General features: G+C 38.3%; 1 protein-coding gene across 1 annotated transcript in view; it reads right to left on the bottom strand.

Annotated features, from left to right (window-relative positions):
- COL25A1 (collagen type XXV alpha 1 chain) overlaps nt 1-27,322 on the bottom strand; it is a 329,834-nt gene that overhangs the window by 15,793 nt on the left and 286,719 nt on the right. Inside the window, exons 19-33 of the mRNA XM_075708727.1 lie at nt 20,838-20,900; nt 20,038-20,106; nt 19,101-19,145; nt 17,061-17,105; nt 16,444-16,521; nt 13,354-13,377; nt 11,871-11,915; nt 10,151-10,195; nt 9,769-9,849; nt 8,955-9,017; nt 7,190-7,240; nt 6,802-6,828; nt 4,622-4,702; nt 2,974-3,009; nt 2,042-2,095 (exon numbers count right to left, since the gene is read on the bottom strand). Coding sequence (XP_075564842.1) covers nt 2,042-2,095; nt 2,974-3,009; nt 4,622-4,702; nt 6,802-6,828; nt 7,190-7,240; nt 8,955-9,017; nt 9,769-9,849; nt 10,151-10,195; nt 11,871-11,915; nt 13,354-13,377; nt 16,444-16,521; nt 17,061-17,105; nt 19,101-19,145; nt 20,038-20,106; nt 20,838-20,900 — 807 coding nt within the window. The remainder of the gene's footprint in view (nt 1-2,041; nt 2,096-2,973; nt 3,010-4,621; nt 4,703-6,801; nt 6,829-7,189; nt 7,241-8,954; nt 9,018-9,768; nt 9,850-10,150; nt 10,196-11,870; nt 11,916-13,353; nt 13,378-16,443; nt 16,522-17,060; nt 17,106-19,100; nt 19,146-20,037; nt 20,107-20,837; nt 20,901-27,322) is intronic.

Genomic DNA, 27,322 nt, shown 5'->3' with positions numbered 1-27,322 from the left:
AGACATAAATATATAGTGACCAGCATTTTACATGTATTCTTTTAAAGCTAGATTGTCTTTCCAAATTTTAAATAATATGGATTGAAGAACATGGTTATGTTTCACAATTAGGAATCCCTAGAGCCCTCCTAGGTTAATACTGGCCCAAGGTTTTTCTTATCAGTATGGACAAAATGTGATCGTGTCCAGTGATAGTGAGCAGTGGCACTATGCATCATTTTTAATCAAAAGGCAAAGTCTGAAATCTGCAAGCAAAAATGTTTTCCTCCTGCTTTCACATGAACAAGTCCAACAGTTGCAAATGCAGTTGTAAAACTGCATTTAAAACACGATTTGTTATTTAGATAACGAGACATATATCAACACTAGGCACCTGTAAGATAACTATGCTACAAACAACTTCTCCTCCCAAACAGTACTGAATAATTAAATGAACAATTACAGCAATAATCTTGCTAGTTGATTGCTTGGAAAAAAACAACTTCCATCTTCCTTGTGAACTTCCTCCCATTCATTTAGCTACACAGAAAATGGTGGGTGTGCAGGAATTTCTTGCACACGTTAGTTTCTATATTTTTGCAGATCTGTTCCTCTGTGCTCATGCAATTATTGAACTGATTTACATGGCAGCAGTTCCTATCCCCTTTGTCAACAGCCATGGTAGAGCTGATTCTAGATCCAACTGTATGACTTAGAATCATAGAATGCTTTGGGTTGGAAGGGACCTTGAGACATCATCGAGCCCAACCCCCCTGCAGTAAGCAGGGATTGAACCTGTGAACGACCTTGGATACTTTCATAAGAAAAAAACAATTATAGGTATCTTCCATACATTAGAAGAATAGTTTATATTATAGGACATCGTTTTTGAAAGAAATTTCAACTGGTAGTACATAAACATATGCTTCAAGATAAAAGCTCATAACACAAGCATAAAATGTACAGTATTTATATATGCTTCTACACGTATATGTCATCTAAATTATTTCCTGAAGTTCAGAAGATGGTGTTCAACTATCTTTTCACAGAGTTGATAGAAAAAAAAGTTAAGTCTTAGTTGAAAAAAAGACTTGAATCTGTAATCCCCTAGGAAAAAAAGAAAAATACCCAAGACCTTCAGACAGTTAACTAGCCTGAGTGGTAACTACAGTCTGCTGTTCCTATTTTGAACTATGCTGCATGTCTTGTATTTATTTCTCAACACACAGCTCTGTAAAAATGAATCATCAAGTCACGCGTACCTTTCTCAGATGTACTGCTGTTAAAGATAACTGGACTTGTGCCATATGGCTGCATCCTTACTACAGCAAGTCTGAAGTTGTTTTAGCACAGCTGTTTTGTTAAAGTGAGAAATTCGAAGAGACAAAATTCTGGGCTGGCAACTCCTTGGAGGTTTTAGTTAGTATAAAGTATCATCTTTTGTTTTGTTATACAAGTTGATGGTTGTATTGTTAAAGATGACAGGCTCACAGTTAAAGATTAAGGTCCCTATCCTATTTCCATTGGACAAAATTTACTGTGATTATTTCAAATGAAATAGGAGGGCTTCTATCTTCAAAGTTAAAAAAAAAAAGAGGAAAAAAATTTTAAATTTTATAAAGGTTAGAGATTTTTTTTTTCAAGATAAAACACCTAAGTATAAAGAGGTGAGACATACTTTTTTTGCCATTGCATACATATATAATCAGATCACATCATCTTCTTTTGTCCCAGTTTGTTCTCTCAATCCATTTACACAAAATAACAAAACCAACAAAAATTATGTCGTGTGTTGCATCGTGAACTTGAAAGTCCTGTAAGTTTCTTACTGATTAGTGACTACAAAATACCAGCTCCTCTGAAGTTAATAGGGGTACAAAATCAACCCTTAAACAGATAAATATGTGTGTAACTAGAATATATATACAGTTCTGGGCTGATCCCTAAACAGATGAGATACTGTTATGTTTAGTAACATCTAGGCACACTATAAGTAGCCATATGACATTTTGCCATTGCAGCAGTCGCTTTGTAAAGAGAAGCACATGGAATATATACTTACTCTGTCTCCTTTGGGACCTGCAGGGCCATGGGGACCAACTGGGCCATCTACCCCCTACGAAAGGAAACAAAGAAGATAAGAGAGAGGTCTTGTTCTTACAAGTCTTTAGTTTTAATAGCTGTTGTCTAGCCAAGACCTAACATGGAATCAGTCTTCACCAGTTGAAAATTCAGACTTAATTGTCATGGGACCTGGCCAAAGAAATCCATTTGGCTTTCAAAACTTCACTGATAAGCTCTGTTATGAGGTAACCTTCTTCTAGTTGGATTTTACTTTATTCATGGAAGTCATCAGATTTTAAAAGATTTAAAATTTCTTGAAATAAATTTTGCCAGGAAAAATGGAAGGGTCAAAGATTTTTCTTTTTTTTTTTTTAAAACATTAATTATTTTTTAAATTGAAATGTCTGCCTGTAAGGTGGACTTACCTGTTGCAGTGATCAATGGGAATCTTACAGAAGCCTTCAAGTACATAACTCCACTCCTCTTTCACTTTACCCATTTCTTTATCATTATAAAAAGCAAATGATTTAACATTTTTATTTAATATGATAATGCCGGTGGCAGAACCCCAGCATGTCTGCATCCATTTCACTGATTCCATATTAGTATTGAAAAAGCATGTTTTCATGTGTAAACTAAATCCCTGACCTTAGTCAGAAAAATAAGCACCCCAACCAAGGCAGTTGTCCAACCAAAAGTCAAAACCAAACTGCCTTTTTAAGATTCAGAGCTCATTCTACAGAGAATTACATTCTCCTTCCCACACACATTGCCCTAAGAGTCTGCTCGAAGCCCCCTCTTATACAGCATGGAAAATGCCTGCGGTGTTTGGCCTTCCTTCCTCTGCAGTGTGTAAGCATGGCTGGTGGCGCCTCTGGAAAGCACACGGACTCGGTAACGCAGAGCGACACAGAAAGACGAGGGACTCACCCGGGGTCCTGGCTTTCCGTCTAAGCCAGATGCTCCCTGTGTGGTTAGGTGGAAGCATGGATGATGGGTACAACACGGATGACAAGAACATGAGATTAGTAAGTGGTGCTGATGTATAAACATAATTCAAACATACAAGTTGTGACAGGGTTCTGGAATGGTATCACATTACCACAGCCTGTTAGTTAAAAATTTACATAAAACATCAAGAGCCTGATTGTGTTCTCACATTAGTGTAACATCACTGACCCACCCCTGCCTTCACGTCACAGTATATTAGATCAGAATAATGTCAGGCCATAGGGGTGCTACAAACACCAGATGTTAGGGTGTTTTTGAGCCTTAACATGCAAATATTTACTTTGTCATTTACTTGCATGCTTTCTAACTTGTAAATAATGACAATACTGAATACTATACTACACAAAGAAAGAAAAATGTATGTTAACTATGATATAAAGTATTGAAGTGCAAGAATACTGCATTATGCAGCCAACAAAATCTGGATCCTGACTACAATGGCCTCATTCATTTCCAAGAGCCCGGGAGACAATCAAGTTTCCTGTTTTCCCAATATACTCCCAGTTCAGAACACAGTCAAAGGCTGGAAGTGGGTAGCACCCGGCACTTCGGGCTACTTGCTTCTGCATCCTTGGGGACGGGATGACCTCTCGTGGATTTTATGCGAATAACAGAGCAGCAGCGAAAGATCCGCTCAACTATGCCAGCATTGCCGGCAGTAATGCTGGGGCTAGGGGGACCAAAACTATTTGGGACATAGGGAATAATCTGGGCCAAAACCCCCCACAAAAATCCCACCCCACCCCCCCAAAAAAAGCCCCCACAAAACGCCCTCCACCTCATTAATGGTGAAAATGAGCCATTTTTAGAAAGTCAAACACTTGGACTTTGCTCCTTAAAATGACATTTAGAAAAAGTGGTAAGCAGGAGCAAGACAAGATCTATATAAATTTGAAAACCTAATGTCATATTTTGCTCTGGGTTAGAACAAACATTTCTGGCAGAACCAAAACTTTCTTCCTCCTTTTAGCCATTTTCAGGGGGTTGACTCAGGCCTCCAAAGCTCCTTCTCTATACAGCTGTAAACTGTCAACTTGAAAATGATCTTTTTTTAATCAACATAAATTAAAATTCTCAGTGAAGCTGACCTTGTCCAGAGGCCCTGCACATAATTCTTGAAAATGTTAATCAGAGGGGTTTGGGTTCCTTCAAAATCCCTAAACCAATTTTTAACTTTCCTCAGTTAGACCTCTCCATTTTAACTGCAGAAGTGCAAACTGGGGAAGAATAACTGAAGAGATGGGGGAAAGGGAAGATTCCTTTTTTAACACAAACACCATACAACACTTAAATAACAATATGACTAATGTAATGGGGGTGATGGCATCCTTGTGACACTGAACACTTTCAAATGACACATAACAAAAAAAACCTGACAGCACTGGGGGTTACAGGACGTTACTTTGGACAATAGCACAGATTTGGGGTAAAACAAAACAAGACTGATGCTCTGCTCTAACATGGTATGTTCTACGTATTCTGTTGAGTAAACCAGAGTTGTTCATCAGGAGTAGAAAAGAAGTTTGTGATTTGCACTGAGATTGAATAGTTGGGTTTTTTTACTTACTGGAAGACCAAGGGGCCCTCTGTCACCCTTTTGACCTGGTTCACCCTTCAATCCTTTAAGACCATTTAACCCTGGTTCACCCTAAACGTAAAAGTATAAATGCCAAATTTTTGGTGCTATAGCAGGTGTTTAAGCTGGGATAGAAGAAGCCAGTCTCAGAAATGGCTGCAAATTCCAGTTTGAAACAAGGACACAAATTCAACCTTCTCAGTTTACTGGAAATTTACATACTGGGCAAAAGCACTTGGGAGGTGTCTGCTGGAGATTTAAAATCTGTGTGAAAAAAACTACAGGCAACTTATGAGTAATAGTTTCTTTTGAATCTTTTCCTAATAATTATCACTACAGTTAGATGGTTTGAATTAAGTGCGAGTTTCAGGGGTTTTTGGAATTTCCTCAAATCCCATAAACCACCCTAGGCAAATAATTCAAACTGAAACAAAACTTTCAGAAAAATAAGCCTCAAGACTGAGTGGGATCTCCTGAAAAGTACCTTTTCTATGGAAGCAATATTTTTTCTTACGGCAAACTGGAATTTGCAGCAAAATCTTACATAAAGATATTTTAAACCTTTAAGCATACATAATTAAACAGTGACAAATTAAAAGAAGCAGCATAGGTTATACAATGCCAAGCTATTTCGGAGGTCCATAGTTTCTGTGTTCATATAGAGACGTTTAAACACATAAGAAATGGCACTTGTCTTGTGACTGGTAATTATGCATAGGCTATTACATTGAACATCACTAGGAGGATAATGGTGGGCTTGGAGTTGCCAATAAATCATTCTCACATTATGAAAAACTACCTCAACTTGAGGGCTGCCCAGTCCAAAAGAGTACTCACCATGCCTGCTTCTTTTGGGAAACAGAAATACATGGGTATTTCATCCAGGCAGCTCCCCATGCCCTTGTTCCTAGGTTTCCCTTTGATGTATTACGTTACCTTATATCATATTCATATTTTTTAAAAAAAATCTGAATAGAATCTAGTCTGCTGCTTTAAGTAACTCCAGACATCATCCGCCTGTTTTGCACCCTGCCTAAGTAGCCATTTCTTCATTATTCTTCTATTTGACTCGATGAGACTTTCAGAGTGGTAGCACTGAAAATGCTGAAGTTTTGGAAACAGACCTGAGAAATCTCACAAAAGCCTGAGTATCAAGCCAAAAGCCTGAGGTAAGGCAGGGCTGGTGCTAAGACGGAACAGACTTGACTTCAAAAAATGATTTATGACTCAGCTTCTTGCGCCAAGGTAACACAAACAGTCTCATAATGATTCAAACCTGTGATTTTCTGTCTCACACCTTAAAAACCCAAAACAAACTCCAAAAACTAAATGAAAAAAACCCTCCTCCTGTTACTTATTTTTTGAGAAAGGTGTATGTGATTAGGGAGCCATAGTGATTAAAATGATCATGCCTGGCAACACCACCGACCCTAATGAATGCTATGCTATCGTGTCACACTGAATTTTAGTTTACTGGTGATTACTGAATTAAAGCACAAATTAAAATATTCCAACTCCGCCAAGATCCGATTCCCCCCTCCTGAGCTGTTTCCATAGGCTTAGAGAGTCCCTACAGTGTATCTTCATGTACTATGCTGTGGAAAATGTTCAAATAGTATTGAAGACCTGCCTGATCAGGGATTCCAGGTTGCAAAACACGAAAATACACGCGTAAATTTATGATGGGGAACTTGCATAATGTGTGAAGGAGCTGGTCAGCAAAGTACACAGCACCTAAGAAGGTGAAAGGCCATTCATACTGGAAGAAGTAGGAGATGCAAGAGAGCATAAATGAAGAAGAGTTTATTTGACCCCATTTCCTGAGCATATAACACGCTTCTATGTTCACAAGTAATTCCAATTGCAAGTGCAATGGTGAGTAATTTGCCCATAAACAGGAAACTAAATAATTTAGTGCCACATCACAAATATTAATACAAAAAAGGATGCAGCCAATGCTCAGGAGAAATACTACTCAGAAACAATCACAGAAAATTTAAAAAGCTTTTAAGCTATGTGTTTATATTAAAATCTGCTTTAAGGTTTAATAATATCAGAAACATTTATTAAATGAGACATAAGACAAAACATGAGCTGCATGCATTAAAGAACAAAGCACGACACTTTGCAGACATCAAGAACATGACTAAGCAAGACAGCCATTAATTTACCTTTGGGCCAGGCAGTCCATGAGGTCCCTGAAAATAAAGATACCATTTTTCATTATGAAAATATGCCACAAACTTTTAAGGGTTTGTTGCTTTATAGAGGTGCCAGTTGCACCTGTATTTTTGCCCTCACAAATGAAATGCAGCTGCCAATAAAGCAACTGTAAACACCTGATTCAGAGAAGGAACCAGACCACTAGCATGTTAACACTAACATAGGCAGGTGCAATTTGTTTCTCTATTTCCTATGAATTTTGAGGCATGCAGAAAAGGTTCTAAATTAGGTGCTTCTCTAATGGTCACATACTCTCATAGCACTTCTATTAAGCAGGTATTAAAAGGACAAGAGGGCTTAAGCCCTTTCTAGCCGCGCTCTTCCTCTCAAGCTTACCATAGGGCCTGGAGGACCATGTGGCCCTGGTGGTCCAGGTGGTCCTATCATCTACAGATAAAAAACAATGGCATTAAATCATGCAGAGTAAAGAACTCCCTCACAAATACCAAAAGTCAAACTGATCCTTCTTCTGTTGGCAAGCACTTACAAACATAGCAATGCAACAGTGCACATTGACAGCATATCTAGAAAGAGTTTTAGGAATGGGAATTATTTTGATTCAAAAGACAGGGTACATGAAGTGTGGATTTCCCTGTGCCATATGGCAGCGTGCCTGTCTCCTGATTCTTACTCCTAGGGTACAATATACACTTTAAGACACTATGGGGGAAAAAAACCCCTCTCTCTAAAACAAACAGTACTGAGCAGGGATGCTTGAACTTTTAATATTTTATGGTATGTGATCCTTAGTTGTCTCTGTACTACATAATCTACAGAAACAGAAGATGATGTGTGATTTTATTCCTCCCCAATACTGATGAATGGAAAAGATACTAAATTCAAGCTAGGTTTTGGCATATTTTCAAAATTGCCCTTTGTCTCTCCATTTCATTTAGCCCACTTGTACCAACAATTCCCTAAAGTCATTAAAATACGTAATCAGGTTTCTCAGCTTGCATATTCTGTGCTTGTTTTCTGTGTTCCTAACAAATCCATGGAAGATAATTTCATGATGATATTTACAGTTTAATATCACCTCTCTTCCTGGGTTTAATCCCAAAGGGCTGTTATCATAACCTGCAAGGTGGCAGCAGGGATGCTAAATGAGGTCTCCAGACTTACGTGCAGCCCCTTTGCTACACTAGCTGTTGGTGATGGCCACAGTGGCAACAAAATGAGCTTTGAAACCTAAGACAGAGATTCCACCGTCTGTGAAATCTGCTGAAAACAGAAAGCTTTTTTTCAAGTGAAAACAAGCAGAGCAAGATGAATGAGTTAGTGAATTAATTTGTAACAAATTAATTTTAATTTCAGAGAAAGAGACGCGGAGATACAGGGTGCCTAGTGTGTCCTGCGATGGCAGAGGGTAACCTTTTTGAGTCCTCAGAGCTATGGCTCCAAAAACCCAGGGCACGTCACCACTGACATGGTAGTGGTAGTTACTTTCTGCTCTGAGGTTTTCTAACTTACTGTGCTCTAATAGTGTTAATCACCCATATCATAAAGATATTGTGTGGGGAGGGTTGGGTTTTGTTTGTTGTTTGTCTGTTCGTTTTTTTAAAAATGCCTTTACAATGCTTTGAAAAATCAGGAGAATGTCTGGTCTCGTAAAACTAGTCTCTATCCTGGGTCACATGTCACTATTCTTGACATCGCTGAAGTCAGTCTAGTCTGGTTCTCACTGGATTTTCTCAGATCCCCAGAATACAAGGTGTTGAGAATGATTTGTTTGGTTGGTTTTTTTCATCAGTTTTATGGCTCTATTTTGTCTTGCAAAGCATTTATCTTTTGATTCATTACAGAGCCAGAAGGCTTTCACTGAAGTGAGCAGGACTGTTGTTCATAGTGAGAGACTAGAACAGAACAGGATTGTATCTTTAGAATTCCTTAAACAGTATTTAGCTCTATGACCAGAAGTCTGTTCCTTCTCAAAAGGGCAAATAATTATTCAAAGAAGAAAAATATTTTGAAAGTTCAAGTGTAGGAACCATCAAGGATGTCAGGAAAGATCAGTCATGAATATGAAGTATTGTTCAGAATCAAAAGCTGGAGAACCATTGCTGGACTACTATGTTCACTGCAACACAACACTAACACTTACTGAAGGACCTTGGGCACCAGGTAAACCAACGTCTCCTTTTTCACCTTTCATACCATTGGCTCCCTACAAAATCATTACAAAACAGCATTTATAAACAGCTTTAATCTTATTAGCAATCAATCTAGAAATTATAATATTTGTTTGCAAATAATTATAACTTTTTTAAAGAAATAATACAGCACACATATAATGGAATTCCTTTTGTTAAATTTTTTTTACGGATTTTACTTTATTAGTAACTGTTAACAAATGTAAAGGTATGCTTTTATATTGTCAGCTATCAATCGTGGCATGATATGCATGACAAGGCCTTAAGCTGGCACTCCATTCATGACATACTGTACTATGGATACACTTTTGGAATTGTTTCTATTTTTACTGAGAAATTTCATTTGTACAGATATATGTATATAGGAATAGAAAGAATACACCCTGTAAATATTGATGCATTTTCTCTCCCTCCTCAATCTGAGTCATCTGAAATTCCTGCAAGTGTTCAAAACATAGCTCCTTTGTCCTACAAGCTACACTTGCCCATGTTGTGCTATACATTACAAGAGAGGTACAAATCTGATCAACATGCCAACTAATCTCTCTCTTCCCAAAGCAATATTGTGTTTGACTGTAAGTGGAATGAAAAGTTCTGACAATCTTACACCTGCTCCTAGATTAGCTGCAGAACAATCTCAGAATTTTCCTCTCCAGTGCTTTCTGTCCCATTTGCAATTTATCAGCACTATTGGAAATTCCTGATAGTGGAAGAGAGAAAAAATACAAGTATTTTCGCTAAAATTAATTCATTTTTCATACTCACTGGCAGGCCAGGCAGTCCAATTCCTCCCTTTTCTCCAGGCATTCCAGGATCACCTGTATCTCCTTTTGAGCCTTTAGGACCCTAAAATATGTACTTATTCAGCAAGTCATGTGTAAAAAACCAGACACCAACAGAATTCTAGCCTTGATCCTAATAAGCAGTCATTCTATGGATTGACCTTTGTTATTGATATGCAGAAATGCAGCCATTATTAGACAGCAGAGTATGCAGCCACACAATAATGATCTTTATTAATTACTATCGTTATATCATTATTTAGATTATGAAATCTAAGCTACAACTTGAGATCACAGAAATAATCTCCTGAAATCACCTATGGTCGCTCACACGATCTGCACTACATGATTTACACATAATGTACCTGCTCCCCATCAACTCCTGGAGTTCCTGGGGATCCTGGTTCACCCTGCAAAAGATAAGATGGAATGGGATTATCCCAATTATCCCAGACATTAGAGGAAAGAGGCAGTGCTAAATGAACTAAACTGATTAGTATTGTCTGAGGTTAGCAAACTGCCATAATTAACAACCACAAAACCAGACAATATTCCATCAAAAAGAACACCATATATACAATACCTGTATGCAACACGTTGAATAAATAGCCCTGCTGATTAGGCCAGTACACAAACTTTGGGCTGTATAAAGGCCAGACAAGTGCATAAGAAGAAAGAAAAAAAGAAGCAGCCCCAGAAACCTGGTGAAAAGACCCCTATCCAATGGAAACTTTGTGTCAGTTACTGTAATAAATATGGAATCATGGATCTTGATACATGATTGGTTGACAGACACTTTATGTTTTTTCCCTGGCTAATAAAAATCACCCAGTGAAGGAGTTCACAACATTGCCCTATGCACCAGTTCCTGAATAGCATTCTCCAAGGAAACAAGTTACATTGATGGGTAGAGACTATGATACTGGAAATAAACTCCTGTAAGGTTGAATTCTGCTTTATGTCATTAATTTTGAATGGGAATGCTCAAGCATATAAAGGAACACAACCTCTTCCACACCCCAACTCCTCTGTGTTTTACAACATACTCCAGGCTGCAGAAATGCTGGGTAGATCGTAATGCAGAAAGCCATTTCTGCACACTTAACTGTGTATTCCATTATCAATATTCATGTAGAGAATGAACCTTGTTTCTTGCAATTTCTCAAAACAATTAACATGCATAATGTGAGGTATTTCCATATGATACCTTGGTTGAGGCCTAACATTGAAATGTCTAGTATTGTTATTGAAGAAACATGTATTTAGTCTTGGAAGAACAAAGAGTCACTGATAGAAGATACGATATATCCTGCATTTAAGAAATAGGAGAATTATGTCAACTAATTTAAAACCAACTTAAGGAGGGTCCACTAACTGCAACACTTTTTTTTTTTTTTTTAATGTATAGGCAAATCTATTATTTAAATATTATAGAACAGTGCAGCATATGGTATTCATTGTCTCTGTGTGGGCTGCTCACTAATAGTTCTGGTACTACGCATAACACCAGCCAGGTGGGATTAGCAGGCTTGGGTTTGCAGCCTGGCTCCTGCCCACATGTGCATGTTTTAATTTGTACTGAGATTGGAAAATACTGTGCTTATTTGCGTGGGGACCACTGTAACATAAAAGCTGCATTTACATGCACTCATACTGTGGGCCACTGGTGCCTTGCACACACTGTTTGCCCTACCTCATTCCCACCCAGCCAGAAGTGATGCATAGGAGCCACTGTCTGGTTGTGCAGCTACTTTGCAAACACACAGAGTACTCTCTGCAGCAGAAGTCCTAGGGAACAGCCTCAGCGCAGATCCACGGGGGAGATGCCTCTGCCCTGTTTCAGTACTAATTCATTTTGCTGGTTCTCAGCTGAGCATCTCTGTATGGCAACTAAACAAAGCACATATTCTGGAAAGCTACATTTCAAAAGGCTAGGAAGTAAAGTTTGAAACATGCCATATTCAGTAAAATTACAGTTAAATACGCTATACAGGAGAGCTCCATTCACCTGTGTGTAGACATCAGTTAAAAAAGCAGAAAATACCTCCACCCTTAAGATACAATGGGTAAAATAAGGAAGATCACCTTTGGCCCTTGCAGCCCTTGGGGTCCCGGTGGTCCTGGTGGCCCCTAAACAGAAACACAAACCTCTGAGATTTTAAATAAATTCCTGCAGGACTTCCCACGTAAACGCAGGCTGAATGTTAATATAGCTACTGTAACAAAATGGATTAGGTTTTTAACACAAGGAGAACCAAGACCAGTTATGGACAAGTTTGTTAATCTATGACAATTCTCAAAAACCAGAAGGGTACCACAAAAATCAATGTTAAAATAAAGCTTATATTTTATAATAACGTCCTGCTTCTCCCACTGATGAAATGGCAAAGCTCCTCTTAATGGCAGGGAGACCAAAACTCACCTCAGCCACATTTGCCAGCCCTTACATCCTGATCCAAAACAAACCAACGTAAGGAGAAACTCCAATCGATTGCAAAGAGAATTCTGCTAAAAGATGCTAAGTGCATTTGGGGATACCTGGTGCTTTGTGAAATTGTCATGGAATAAGTTGTAACTACTTCTTTGATTTCTACCTCAGGCTGTGGACAGTATCACATATCAAATATTGGTCTGGATGGTGCACAGTAGGAATGCTTTTAAAAAAAAAATTAAAAATCCCCTCCATTAATATAGAGAAAACATTTGTACAGACGGGGAAAAAGGACTAACAACAATCTTGCAGAGAAGAACTTGAAACAAAAAGAAAAATAAAAGAATTTGCTTATACCAAGACTGCAGCTTTAAGGGAAGGCTGAACCTGCAATACTATAAGGATCTCCTAGCTGGTGTTAGTATTCTCAGAAGATGTGTCTTGCCTGATGCGGCTAAACCTCCCACAAAAAGTGTCTGGAGTAAGAGCACTGGAGTGTTCAGTCGTCCGCACATTCTGCGGACAGGTGCTGGAAAATTTATCTTTATGTCTGAGATCTGATAAGATGGGGCAAGAGGATTCCTCATGCTTGGGCTTTCTACTTAGCTTTACTTATTTATAGTTAATGGAGACAGGCCTTTTTCAGAAAATAATTTGCATCTGGTCTGAAAACTCCCAAATGATGTTTCTTCACAAGCCAATTTGAAAGAATTGAATTTCTGCCCTGAAAATAAGGTTGATAATAGAAAATTGTTTGGTACTCAAATCCTGCTTCATGTTTTTGCTCAACTCCCATGTAGACACCCAGAGATGGGAATAAACACCAAAAATTCCAAAGCAGCTATCTGCCTAGACGTGTACCTACAGAAATACTGAGTTCCATATTTTCCTGGTCTCTTACTTAAGTGAACTGAAGTTTTGCCATTAATTCAGCAGGAGCAGAACTGGTTCCATTGTTGAATGGCTTTCAACAATGGGTTCTCTGGGAATGCTAAGCAAATCAATAAATACACATGATGATGAACAGAGTCAACATCCAATGAAATGAAGACATGTCCTGAACTGCAGAATTATGAACATGCTATGACACAAAGGAGAAGTTCTACAATACACCCTAAGTCATGCAATAGGAATTACCGTGACAGTCAGGGTGGCAATCCTCTGTTGGCAAAAAGTATTAAAAAGAGACACCATTACCAGAATTGAACAAGGATATCAATTATTCTGATTGCTACAATTTAGCATCTCCACAAAACCTATGCTGCACCTGGGATATACCATGCATCCCAAAAAGATTAGGGTGAAAACCATGTTATTTTTAACTCCCAGTGTTGTACTAGCTACTTGGCTTCTGTGGGAATCAGGATTTTACACAGGTGAAGACTGCAGGTTCTCATACAATTTAAGTGATCAAATAAATGATGGCTAAATAGCAAAATAATAGCAAAAGTCTTCAAAAAAAATTTTTAAACATTTTCAGATAACATGGCGAGTTGGTATCTTATGATGAATAAAAGACTTGCCCCATGTTTTCTGATCTCTGGAGGTTTTGCACCACTGTTCAATTAACAAATACAGTTCCTAGAGTGGAGAATTAACATTGATTTTCATATAGAAACTCAGATGTACAAAAAAGTTAAGTTCTAAATCTGAAACTGCTGGCCCAGAAGCTCAGCTATATATACTACAATTCTGCTTTAAATGATTGGAAAGACAAAAGACATTTTCATCATTGAAGGAGGCAAAATATCCTGACCTGCCAGTATTTTTTGCCAAAGAACAACCTAAAAGCAGGTGAAAAAGTGTTTAAAAGTAATTAAAATGCTTGTCTATATTTTTAAACAGAGTAAAACTCCCAATTACTACTGCTTGCACATGCTTTCCTATTGCCTGTGAAGAACCTACTGGCATATATGGAACAAGAAATATTTAGGTTCTCTAATCGTTTTCCTACGTGCAAACAAAACTTTGCAAATCTTCTGTTTTAAGCTTTAAAAGAACCTTCATTTGCCAGTGCAATAATATATACTGTTGTCAAAAATTTGGAACCCACTCAATACAAAGTACTTAAAAAAAAAAAAAGTTCTCCAAGAGATGACTAATATATTGATGTCCTTTGCTTCTAAAGATATTTATGGAAATACATTGAGAATTCTAAAAATAGTGAAAAAATCAGTTTATCTCATATAAAAACCTAAAATAACCATTGCAGATTAGTGTTTGCATGTTCACACTAATGGGTTCCTTTTCAGCAGCATATTCAGATTTTAATATCTAAATAGCCTGTACATCCTACAAAGGAAGTGTTGTAGGTCCTACAAAGGTTAAACTTTTGCAGCTATTGCCTTCTGCCTTAGGAAATTCTGCAGAATAGGCCTGAAGAGCAATTTCAATAGAGACACACATTTTGTATCTGGTCCTCCAAGCAAAAGCCGCATACACTCAGCAGGGGTCTTGCTCAAACTATGATGGTAATTTTAAGATTGCTGTTTTCAGTGCTGATGGACTAAGACATCTTATTCTCCACTGATGCATGAGATGGAGTAGGAGGCACAAGGCAAGCTTCTAGGCTACTTGATGGTTTATTACTAAATTCTAAAAAAGCAGACAGGCAGCCCAGATCTCGCCAACTCTTGTCAACTTCTTAAATCAGAAGGCCAAGTTCTGTGCAAGTTCACAGCCCAGTCCTGAGCACTGGATGTTCTCATTTGCTTCTATGGGAGAGCTGCAAATCTCAGAGTCCCTAAGAAAGTGGCACCAGGAGACTTAGGAATGGGTGCTTGCCATCTGAAAGGACTGAGCTGGATTTGGCAAGGATATTTTTGACTGATCCTATATAATCTTACTTACACCATCCTTGCACAGCCATTCCCATTAGTATAAATTATTTGTTGCCCTGGATCAGAAGATGATGACATTTGAAATTATTTACAATGGGATAAGGGCCTCCTAATCTGTTTCAACCACCACAACAGGCTTTAGTCCCTTTTTAAGACTTCTTTATGTGCTGCAGCTTTTCTGAGGAAAAAAGCGAAAGTAACATTGATGCCAGAATTAAGATACAAAGACAGACTACAGGAGATACAGGGGCTAAAGCTGCCAGTAGATCTGTGTCTGATAACATACAACATTAATTTCGGGCTACTCTAGGCATCTAACTCAGAGAGTGATGTAAAAGACTGGAAGTTGTGTGTCTGAACTCCCTTAAGGGTAAAGCAAAAGAAACAGGTATAATGCCACTCATAACATGCCTATGTATACTTCACCATAGACACCACTCACAATGAAGGAGTGGACTTAGCCTTAAAAACATACAGGCTTTTAGATTTTAGTAAAGGCAGTGAGATTTTTTTATTTTTCAAGAGAGGCTTGAAAACCAAATCACTGGCCAGACCTCTATCCACTCCCACTGAGTAAATGCAAGACAAAAAATTCAGCGGCTTCAGTGAGAAAACGATCAGATGCACAATGAGACAAATTCAGTCTTCAGTTGCACATAAGCAAGCCATTCACTTTGGTGGAGTTACACTGAAGAGAATTTGCATCTGAGTATACTGCAATGTAAATCGCCTTGACTGCAATGACATATGTCACCTTGGTACTTTGCTTTTATGCAAACACTCATTCATTCTTTTTGTAACCCCACTTTAATCCTCCACACTTTTCTGCATACCAGTCAAAATAAGTTTTCTGGAAATGAATAAGTGGGAAGACTGGTGCTTGGTCTATTTAGCATACTCAAGTTGCTGATTGCATCCACAGCTTGCTAATGGAACCACGTTACACATTTTCCAAATCTCAAATATTCTGCTCTTTGCATTTTATAGGAAGAGGAGGAGGAAAAGGAGGAAAAAAAGAAATGTCAATATTATACTACATGAACTGAAAAGCAGAAACTTCTGTTGAACTCATGTATGTGGTTTATTATATGAATTCAGCACTAAATACCAGAGCCAGCAGTGAATCAGCTTTATCCTCATTAGATGATGTCAATATTCTCCAGGGGAAATGAAACTAATTCACTCAGCTAAACTGTATCAAGGAAACAGTTTGTCTAACACCAAACAGCAAACCTGGTTTCCAAATGTAGAAAGAGATTCCTGATTAATAAGCTCAGCAAATCTTTCCACACAAAATGTGTGCCTACACAAAAGAGAAATACAATGATGTCAGACTGCTTTTTCCCAGACCAGACTAAGCCACTCCAGCATTGTTATGTTTGCATACCTGCAGAGCTTCATGGATATTGCCATTATAATCAATTATCTCTGTTGCACCTTGATCACCCTTCTGTCCAGGTGGTCCCTGCAATATATTTTCCATAAAAATTTTGAGACACCTGCCAAAGACTACTCTAGACACTTAAATACTGACACATGCTTTGACTTGATTGTGCGGTGTTGGAATCTTGTACTTGCATATCTTACTACCAACCACAAAAGTTAGCATTAAACTAGACATCACTTTTAAATGAAAACATTTTTTAGGAAAGACAAATGAGCAAGTCAGTACACAGTGATTTGCGCTGCAGTGCGAAAGCAAATATATGAAACCTCTGAGGTTAGATATTTATGCAGTTCCTATACTCTTGTTCTGCATTGGCTGTGAACAATGTCAGAACACCCGGCATGTAACATCCTGCCCATGAACTGTGAACAGGAGGCTGCTTCAAATAGTAGCAAGGGCTGTTATTCATATTAAAGGCCACTTAGCAACACACATTCTACCAGAGTCAAGTGCCCAATTTCACTGGTTTAACTGGAGTTGCTGCTACAATTTCAATTCATAGCGTGGACTGAATCTAAGAGTACAAAACAAAGAGCTGAAATGAGAAGTAGACTTACCCGTGGACCTGCAGATCCTATGTCACCTCTGTCACCTGTATCACCCTATGTGAAAATAATATATCACTTAGTTCTTCCCTTTTAAATATGTTTGCCTTAAATAAACCAGTTTAAAAGGCATCTCATCATAAACAGAATGTGGATCTAAATTAATTAAAGAAAAAATTCCTTCAAAATCTGTGTAGTGGCAGGGCTAACAATGATTCACTTGGTTCTGTCTGAATTGTTACTGAGTGCTGTATTGGGTTGGAATAAGAAATCCCAAGCAACCAATAAAAGACAGATTAGCAATTAAGTAATTTATATAACTTCCCTATTCGTAATGGCACTATTATCAAAAGCTTTAAGAGAAAGCTATAGAAATGGGATTACTCAGTCTGAAGTCTGAAAACACTCAACAAATTCTTCAAAAGTGTGTTTCAAAGTGTATAAACTTTTCTTTCTCCGATCATGACTCCACTAACTTTCTGAACTTCCCTGCTCTGAGTCCTTGCCTCCCCTACAAACACAACATTACCATCAGCATTAAAGTTCCGTTACTTCCTTACTGCAACAGCCATAAGATCTTTACCGTCTTGTGCACAGCTTTTTCTTCCTGGCTGTTAGTAATATGTTTCAAACAATGGAGGGAATTTCAAACATGTATGCATTCATAACCCAACATCCAGTGACTACGATTCATTTCATTTCACAGTCACTTTTATAGCAAGCTCTTAGATTTTTATATGACTTGAAATTAATTTAGGTAAGAACTGCAACTTTTGCTCCTGTTGAAATCTATAAAACTTTGGTACAAGTGAGGAAAGAATGATTAATTCACCAGTGGTAATAGAAAATACAGAGAACAGAAAACTTTCATGGGGCTAATGAAGGAATATTGAGAGCAGGCTGGTGGCAGGACATAATCAAGGTTGTGCCATCTGCCTTTCCTTTCAGTGTTGTCTTGGCAGCAGCTAGTGAACATGTCACTGGAATTGCTAAAAAATTAAGTTCCCAACCACTAGATTGACTTGTGTGGGCCAGATTTTCAAGACAGGTATGCATGTAAAATGAAAATCATATATCCTTTTTTGATAAAAAGGGAATTACAGGGGATCTCTCTATCCTTTTTGGTGCATTTGGGAGGTACCCAGGTATTGTAGGCAAATGAGAGGCTGCTTTACTCTTCTGCTCTCACTCCGGTGCTTTAATCCCCTCATCAGCTCCCTCACTTCCAATGTTTCTTTCTGGTGAGAATGAATGAGGTTAAGTGGCACTTATTTAATCCTATCCTTAAGCACTGTGAATGGGCTGCTCTTCAAGGACCTTACAAGTACTGCAAACAGTATCCTACCAGCGTACATTGTCTCATTATCTTTATTCTGACAGTAGACTCAATAGCTGCCTAAATAAATCTATTTTCATTTTGCTTTGACTCCATAATAAAACATGAAGGAGTCCAGTGAGCACAGTATTTGCACAGCGGATGAAATAATAGAAAAGCATATATTTTATCTCTCTCTACATACATATGAACCAACTGCATCTATATAGAGATGGATGGATGGTTAGATAGATAAAGTAGTTTTTTTAAAGTAGGTAAAACAGTAATGTAACCTACAAGTCTTGCCTTTGTAGGACTTCTAGTCAGCATATCTCAGCCTGCGGTAAGTGGAATACCGCTGATTCCTAACCCACCAAAATTATCGTGAAAGCCAATTAAATCTCCACAGGCATAGTCAGGTGTTGGTTCCTGGCATGTGGAAGGACTAACTCAGATCAGTTACACAGAGAGAAACCAAGCTGCACGGGGAAAACCAGAGCAGAGTAGAATGGATGTTATAACAGAAAAAGAACTAGAATCACAGTATTTAAAATACACAGGATTCAACTGCAATAGCTAAAGCTGAAAGTCAGAAGGTTTCACTTATAAAGAACACTGCAGACTGTTACAGGTTCTTTAAAAGAGATAAGTGAAGTTTCTGTGAAATGTTACAAAAAATTTATCCTAAAAATCATTGTGTTAATTACTCTACTAAAGACAGGTTCTTTACTACTAACCTTTGACCCTTTCGGGCCTCTAGATCCAGGTTCACCTGTTTTCCCCTGTTTGAAGGAAGACAGATAGGAGAAAAATGGTAGAGAAATGGGAGTGCAGAGAAAAAGAATTTAGTAATGACTAACTACAGTATGGAACAGCAGAAACAGTTCATTTTATATGACCAAGACAATGAATCTGTAAAGCCACTGAATTTAATGGCACCCAGAGTAACATATTCTTTAACACCAGCATGCAAAGGCCACAGATTCCATCCTTCTAAAGGAAAAGTAGTATTTGCATTAGTAAAGAGTAGACATCATTAACACTGGTTTGCAGGAATGACCTATGTCATTCCATAGCTCCTGAAAAATGTTAAAGATGACAGTTAAATATCCTAAAATAAGGAGAATAAAATAAAGTGTTACCACAAATTCTTTTCCCAACGGTTCAGGTGAATACAAACTAACTGGCCAAGGAACATAGAATCTGCCTTATTGTTTTCAAGATGTATTAGGAAAGGAAAACTTGATGGTATTGACACAGTGGAAAATATTAAGACAACGCTAAAATGTAGTTAGAATGATCTCTTTCTTACAGAGTTAGAAAAGTATGCAAAATGGATTTTCTCTGCATTCAATAGCCACACTGGTCAAAGAGTTCAAACTTCCATGCTGCAAGTTAGGGACCTGGAGGTCAGGAGTTTAGCTGGAATGAATTAGGCCAACTCCATGACAGTGTATGTAGGTAGTGTCTTTGTAGACTAAATAAGAGTCCATTCAGACTGCAGTTCCACAGCTGTGAACACAAAACTGCCATTGTCTTCTGGACTGGAGTATTTGACAGCATTTTCATTTAAAAGCTCACTCACCAAGTTTTTTTGTTCTATTTTTCAGTAGGAAAAGATGGGTTTGTAGGTGTAAAACTAACAAAATATTTCCAATGTAAAATCAGACTAACCTTTGGTCCAGGAACTCCAGGTTCACCTCGCTCACCCTTCCCAACAGGGCCTGCCTCTCCTCTGTCACCCTATTACAACAGATACACATATATCACAAAATACTGGGCAGTCTTCAGCACACCACCAACTCAGCACGACCAAAGAAACCAAACCATCAGAAGAAAACATTTTCAAGTTCATCTATGACTTCTAATGGGTTGGGGAACTCCCCCCTGAGTAAATACAGTCTTCTTGAAGGCAGAAGAAGAGGGCTTCAAAATGGAGATGGGATTTGTAAGGGTTTTTTTTCCCTATTCTGAAAGGACTGGAATAAAGATTCCCAAACTGTGAGACTGTTTGTAGGATTCATAATATTCTAACTTTGCAGTACATTAGCTTAAAAAAAAAAACCCATAGGAAGAAAGAAAAAAACACAGGTTTAGTGGATCTGTATTTTCAAAGTCTGCTGTGTACTATCAAAGTTCTAATACCTGCACACACTTTCAAGCTTTTTTTCTAAAAAAGCATTTATGAAAATATAGTTTCTTCAGTCATGCATATTCTGCCTCTTGAACAAATAACTTTTGGGATGCTAACAGGAACAAGGGCAATGGATGAATTTAAGTTATGAAGGGATATAACGTCTGCCTTCACTTGTTTGAGGGCATCAATACAAAGACACATATGTCACAACACTGGTCCATGAGCTATGACTTTCCACATCTTCCTCCATTAGTACAGTCTCAGTCTCTGCTATGGGCTGAGGAAGTTGAATTGGCTCTAACAGCTTCGCACCAGAGTGTTGGCTAATTACCCTTACCTTTGTTCCTGGTAGCCCTGGCAACCCAGGTTCTCCTTGCGGACCAATGAAACCTGGTTCACCCTTTAAAAATACGAGAGGAATGTTAGATTAATTTTGCAGTATGTAATTACAGTAACACAAGTTTCTTTTGGCTAGTATTTTCCCTGTATTGCTTACAGTTCTCCAGCTGTGATGCAACAGTTATACAGACATACTTTTCATCATGGGTAACTTTCATCAGCATAAGTTCTTGTAGCAAGCCATCACACAGCACATGAAATGCAAATGAAGCAGAAGGTGTCAAACATAGTTTTTACGAGGTTAAGGACTGTTAATATGCAACCTGGACTATAACATAATATACCAAACTACTATCAAAGCAAGTCTGAAGGCAGAAGGGGAGTTCTGAGTGATTTCTAGATTTAAAAAGGGACAGTTCATTTCAGTCACATGTTATGAGGTAGTTTTCTATTGCAGCATGTGAATAGATGGGCAGACAGGGTAAGGGTATGAGAAAGCAACGACAAATAGAGAGGCCAGATGGTACTGTTTCAGTGTGTTTTCAAGGGAGGTACCTAGCTGCATCATCCCCAAAAAGAAGATCAAAAGCGATCTCCTTTCAAGTCAGAGAATCCCAGCACCATAGTACTCTCCCTCCTCATTCTGACAGTAAAATACTTCAGTTCTCTGCACCCAGACAACTTCTCTGGCTGTGAACAGCTGGGAAAGAGCCACAGCTCTCCTCATTCCCTCTCTGTTCTGCCCCCTTCCTGCCCATTCATTTGTACAAACATAGCAGACAAATAGCAGGAATCAAGCTGAGTTGCAGCAGAAGCAGCATTAAGCAGAGGAATAAGGACATATATTATTACATATCTCCATGCCTTGAAGGGAATAACAGAAGATTAATGTGCCATATGGTTTCCTTCACAAACTCTCCTGAATAAGGTTTCCTGCTATTTAATCTTGCATTTTTTCACATAAATTTGAATGAAGACGAGGTACCCACAAGCTATTGTAAATTTTCAGATCAGTAGTATAACCAAATTAATAAAGATTTATTTTTTAGCCTTTTAACAATATCCCTCAACTTAATGACTAAAAATTACCCATCAAATGCCTCTTTGAATAGCTAAAAGATAGGTGTGTCATAATCCTGTATTGATATAATTACTGACAACATATAGAGACAGTGAATATAAGCAGTTGGATAATATTTCTCTTCACCTATTTGCCTCCATAGAAATACAGGCATGCTGCACAGGGCAAGCAAATTAGGAAGTATTCTTGCACATTGATCTGTGCTCTCATCAGCAATCCATCACTAACAGTTCAAAGAAAAGAAGGTCTCTAGCAAACATATCACCAGAGAAACCTTTCCTGTGGCTATATCCAGGGTCATAGCAAGTTCTCAGTGACCTCAATTTAGATTATCAGAAAAATACAACTAAATAATGAGTTTTCTCAGATGAAGTTTCAGCTGGCTATGGTTCAGAATATGATAACAAAGGAATAAACTAAGACAACATGTCACAGAGAAGCATGGTTTTTTGCTGTCATTGGAAAATAACCTTACAGTTTATATAAGTCTTCATATCTGCACACCAGCAAGAGTAACATAAGGTTGTCATTGCAGATGGAAGCACTTTAATGTCACTGAAGAACAATGCAGCTTCAATTATTTATTTTAGAATAAGAAGGTACTCAATAGCCCCAGATTGTTTTAATCCTGACTTTACCAGGGCTAATTTCTTGGCCAGCTAATTATGATTTCAGGCAGAAGAAACATGCAGTGACTACACAATTCAATCTTTGCAGTGGTGAGGTTTAAAACTGTCATTCAGAGGTTGATGCACATCTTTTGAATCAAATTCTTGCACTTTGCTCAGGACTGTATCAGTTGCATACCACAACAAAACTTCTGGCCAAAGTCCAAAAAGAAGTCCCACCTTCCCTCAAAATCTCTAAACGGACAAGAAAAAGGTGCTTTGCAATAGCTAGTGGAATTGATAATGGAAGAAGCTGGTGGCTTAATTAGCATAAGTAGAATACAGATCTTATATAACACAGAGCTTTAAAACATTATCAAATGTGGAGTGGAAGAAGTGGTGTGTCAGTAGAGACTAGGAACTGAGTGGTTGAGTAGCAGCTCTGCTGAGAAAGATTATGGTTATGGTGGATGCCAAGTTGAATGTGATCCAACAGTGTATTCTTATCACACATGAAACAAACTGCAGTAGCAGTAGTTAAGACCTGGCTACTTTAAGAAAAACATGCAACTCCTCCTCTGTCTAGTGCTAGTGAGGCTAAGTAGATTAAAAGACAGACCTGATTTGTCATCTGAACTAAGCTTCTAAGTAAAAAGACAACACGTGTGGATGATTTGAAACTAAGCCGTGTCCCCTCTAGTATTTCAAATCTCTTGAGTGTAACCACAGCATAAGGCATTAACTAAAATGCTCATTGGGTATACTTTTGCACAATTCAAAGTTAGTGGAGGTAACAACTGCATCAGGTTTGTCTCTGGCATTTCTGTCTCAGTTACTCAGAAGAGAAACACTTACAGGAGAAGCAATGCCCATTCCTCGTACCTACTGTATCCTGCAATTATATTCTGCAGATATTGCTGGCTTCCTTTATGTTATCCTTTATGCCACTCAGACAGCAAAAAAAGAAATGAGAATCTATCAAAATTAGCACTGCCAATGATGTGTGAAACGTGAAGAAAACAGTTCCTCTCAGTAAGGTGTGCTAATGTCCCTGTTATGCAAAGGCAAGGGAGACCTTTCTGATTAGTCCATCACACAAACATGATGCCAGAGCCATAGAGGAATGCGGTTAGGAAATCAAGGAATAAGGGGTTTAGATTTTGTTTTAAATATATGACACCTATGATTTAGCTGGCACATAGCTACAGGAAAGCAAGAGTAAAGGCTTGGTTGGGACTGCACTTTGATTTGACAACATTGTAGCTCTGGGGTTCACTGAAGCACCTGATCTTAAGTCTCTTGCTTAAATGAGCTCAGAATTTGTTCCAAACTACTGTGAAGTGCTGAGAGGAATGCAAGGAATCAGAGTAACTAAGATTTATAATACTTTTCTAAACATCTCACTACAACTTCTTACAATAAAAACAAAGTTTTATCTAGTAAGAGTCTACCACAAGCTGCTTTGCCTGCTAAAGCAGGGGCAGGAAACAAAATCTGGAAAGAGGAGTTAAACAGGTAGGTTTTGAAAGAAGAACAAGGAACCCCCATTGGACATACTGTTTGGCAGCTGTATAGAAAGCCAGCAGCAAGTGATGACTAAGTGCATTTTAGTTTAACCCTTTCTAAGCAGTGATTTCATAACTGTGCCAAACTACCACATTGCACAGGAAGGCAACAAGATGAATTCCAGCATTTGAACTTCATCTGCTGTTAGGGCTTGGAGCAATTTGTATCATATGACACAGGCAACTTGATATTAAAAAAAAAAAAAATCAACAAACTTGTGAATTGGTTCGAGTTTACAGGAGTGATTTGTTATCTTTTTAAGAATAATTTTTAATGGCTTGATATGTTAATATTTCAAAAGAGTAAGAGACTACATCTATGTGTGCTCATTTTCACCCTCAAATATTTGTCAACTGTAGAAATACTAATGGGTGACACAGCAAATGATATACTACTATTCACAAACCTTGTTAATGTTCATTTTCACCTCTTATCATAAAATGTCTGAAACAGAAAAGGGCTCTATAATGGCATGCTGTACACCTAGCATAATGTGAGCTCCATCAGAATTTAATAGTAAAAAAGCCATCTTGTAATTTACTTCAGAGGATAGTCAAATTTTTATGAGGATTATTATCTAGACATATTCATAACTGGTTTCCATGATAATCAAAGATTTTATGGCCTGAGGCAGAGGCTAGCTTTGATATCAGCGGTTAACCCTAAGACACACTGTTCACTGTTGCTGTCTTCTTTTAACTTTTATAGAACCTGGAATTGGCTAAAACGTGGCCTTTCACTTAAAAATGTGCAACAGTTGAAATCCCATTTGCAATGCTAATTACTGTTTCAGATACCACTACTTCGGCAAATGTTTATTAACAATGTAGTTTTAATACTGTACTCAATTAGAATTAGCCTTCATTGCACATCTGAGACACACAGCAACACAATTATCTGAAACTTGGTTCTCACAGACAGGCCCAGTCCACTTCCAGTGCCTGAAATACACAGCGCTATGCTGATACAAGCAATCAGTAGAGAACAACGGTTGTTGGATACACTGTTTTCCCACAGAAGGCTCTTCCTTCTATAATTATTCTTCTAATGAATATAACACACATTTTCCCACCCAGATCAATGTTTGCCCGAAAAGAAAATGTGCTGCAGAAAAGCCCCCAAACCATGAACTTTTCTATAACAATGAAATAAATCTGCTTCCATTTCTGAAATTACAGAATCTATCCTATTTTGGTAAATAAAAATATTTGAATTTACTGATAAAATATTTCATTGTTGCTAAAGACATAAAACACACAAGCCAGTTATTCCCTTTACACATATAAGCTGTGCAAGAGCTCTTAAATTTTTTTCTTTTTAAATTCTCATGGCCACCTTACTATTTTCCTTATATATGAGATTACTGCATGATTTTCTCTATGTTATAGAAATGAGACTAGACCAACCTTTAGACCATGAATTTGCAAGGAACAATGTTGTGTCATTCCTTATCCTTATCTAATGCTATGCACCAGAACTAGCCAGAGAAGTTTAAATGTCAAACTCCTACCTTTATTACATAGTTCACTGGTCCCAAAATGTTTCATTCAGTGTCCACCCCAGTGCTGGGACCATGACAGTTCTGCGCCTACAGGGCTGACTGCCAGGTCTGCCACAGAGCCAGGACACACGCACCTTTCCCTGGCGTTCACTTGCAAGTCCGAACGTGCCAAGGCCAGGACTCCCGCATGCCTACCTCTGGATGGCAAACCACATCAAAGCATCCAGAATTTCTGTGGAGGATGCTGGTAATGTGGGTCCATGCTACAGTTTTCATACACAGAAAACCTAGCTGTGTGGGCTGGAGGAGAACCCTGACATGCTCCAACACACAATGTGGGGCCAGGCTCAGACCTCCCAAACTCCTGCCTGTAGGTCTAGTGGTTCTCCAAATGTTGGCCACGTCTGGCATGGGGCAGCCTGCAAAGTCCTCAAAAGCCACAGTCCCTGGGAAGGCCCAAAGTGTCGCTTCTGACAAGCACTGACATGGAAGCGTCCTCATTTTAATCACTTCAAGAGACCAAGGTGTGCTTGTCTTAAATGTTACCCTGATTCACCCATCGGCATATTTAAAACAAAACCAGTATGATGCCTTTTCCTTGCCTAACACTACTGGAAAGAATCCTGCAAAGGTGGAGATATATAGAACAAGAGCTAGCAAAAAAACCCCAAAACCCAGGTGCAAGGCAATTTGAAGAACAGATACGAAGTTATAATAAACTGGATTTGGTTCACTGGTGCCTGTGTTGATTTTCTAGAAACTGCCCTCTGCTGCCCTCAGACTTTGTTTCCGAGATTGCTACCTAACAAAAATACTGCAACTTTTCCACTCCAGAGAGGAGTGAGGGCCAAATTCTCAGGAGTCTAGAACAGAGCAGCCCAGGGCATTTGATGAAGCTGTACTTGCTCGTGCCCTGCCTGCATCTGTGGCACTCAGTTCCAGTGAAGCGATTTCTCAGAAACTCAGTCGGCCTTAGACTATGCAAGTCAGAGAGAATGGCACCTTACACTTTCTCACTGTGAAGGACATTAAAAGGACTTTATATATAGCCTGATGTCCATGGGAATTTTGCTCTCGGGAGGACTTACAGTATTGAGCTCATAAGAAGGAAATGAGCAAGGTAAAAGGAAATCTGATAAAAAAACGCTAACTCTATTTTATAAGGTCTTTATTAAGGCTTTTCATACCAGTTCAGAATTGGCTCCAGAAATGTCCAGTTAAAACAGGCTGTCTGCCTCACTCATCACATTTGAAACATATCTTTATTCCCTAATCAGTCTCTAAACTTAGAAAAACAATTCTGGTTTAGAATTTCCAAATGCATGTTTAGTCTTTATGATTCTTTTAAAGTAGTAAAATGTACTACCTTACAGCCTGGCTAAAACCCTGAAGCTTCACAATCAGCCCTACTTTGTATGACATTTATGACTTTTTAGTGAGCCTAATTTTCTCATCACTTTTAAGTTCTGCCTGCTTAGAAGGTATGCTGCTTTGGAAGGGTGCTAACAGAACCAGTAATAATTCTGATTAATTCTGCATGCATTAGTCGTATCAAGGACTTCTTACTTCAGGGATAATTATAATTCAAGTCAGCATGGTACCTACTTTTGAGGATTAGAATAAAAACAACTTGTAACGGGCGCCTCGTTTTTAATTCTTTGCAATTACTTAACTGCTAAATTATTAAGAGTCTGGCCCCAAATTGTTTCCTTTAGAAAACAGATGAC

Source organism: Pelecanus crispus, chromosome 4 (genome assembly GCF_030463565.1).
Source record: "Pelecanus crispus isolate bPelCri1 chromosome 4, bPelCri1.pri, whole genome shotgun sequence".
NCBI classification, from domain to species: Eukaryota; Metazoa; Chordata; class Aves; order Pelecaniformes; family Pelecanidae; genus Pelecanus; species Pelecanus crispus.
The sequence above is the reverse complement of the archived record's forward strand: the minus strand, read 5'-3'. Positions and strand labels throughout refer to the sequence as shown.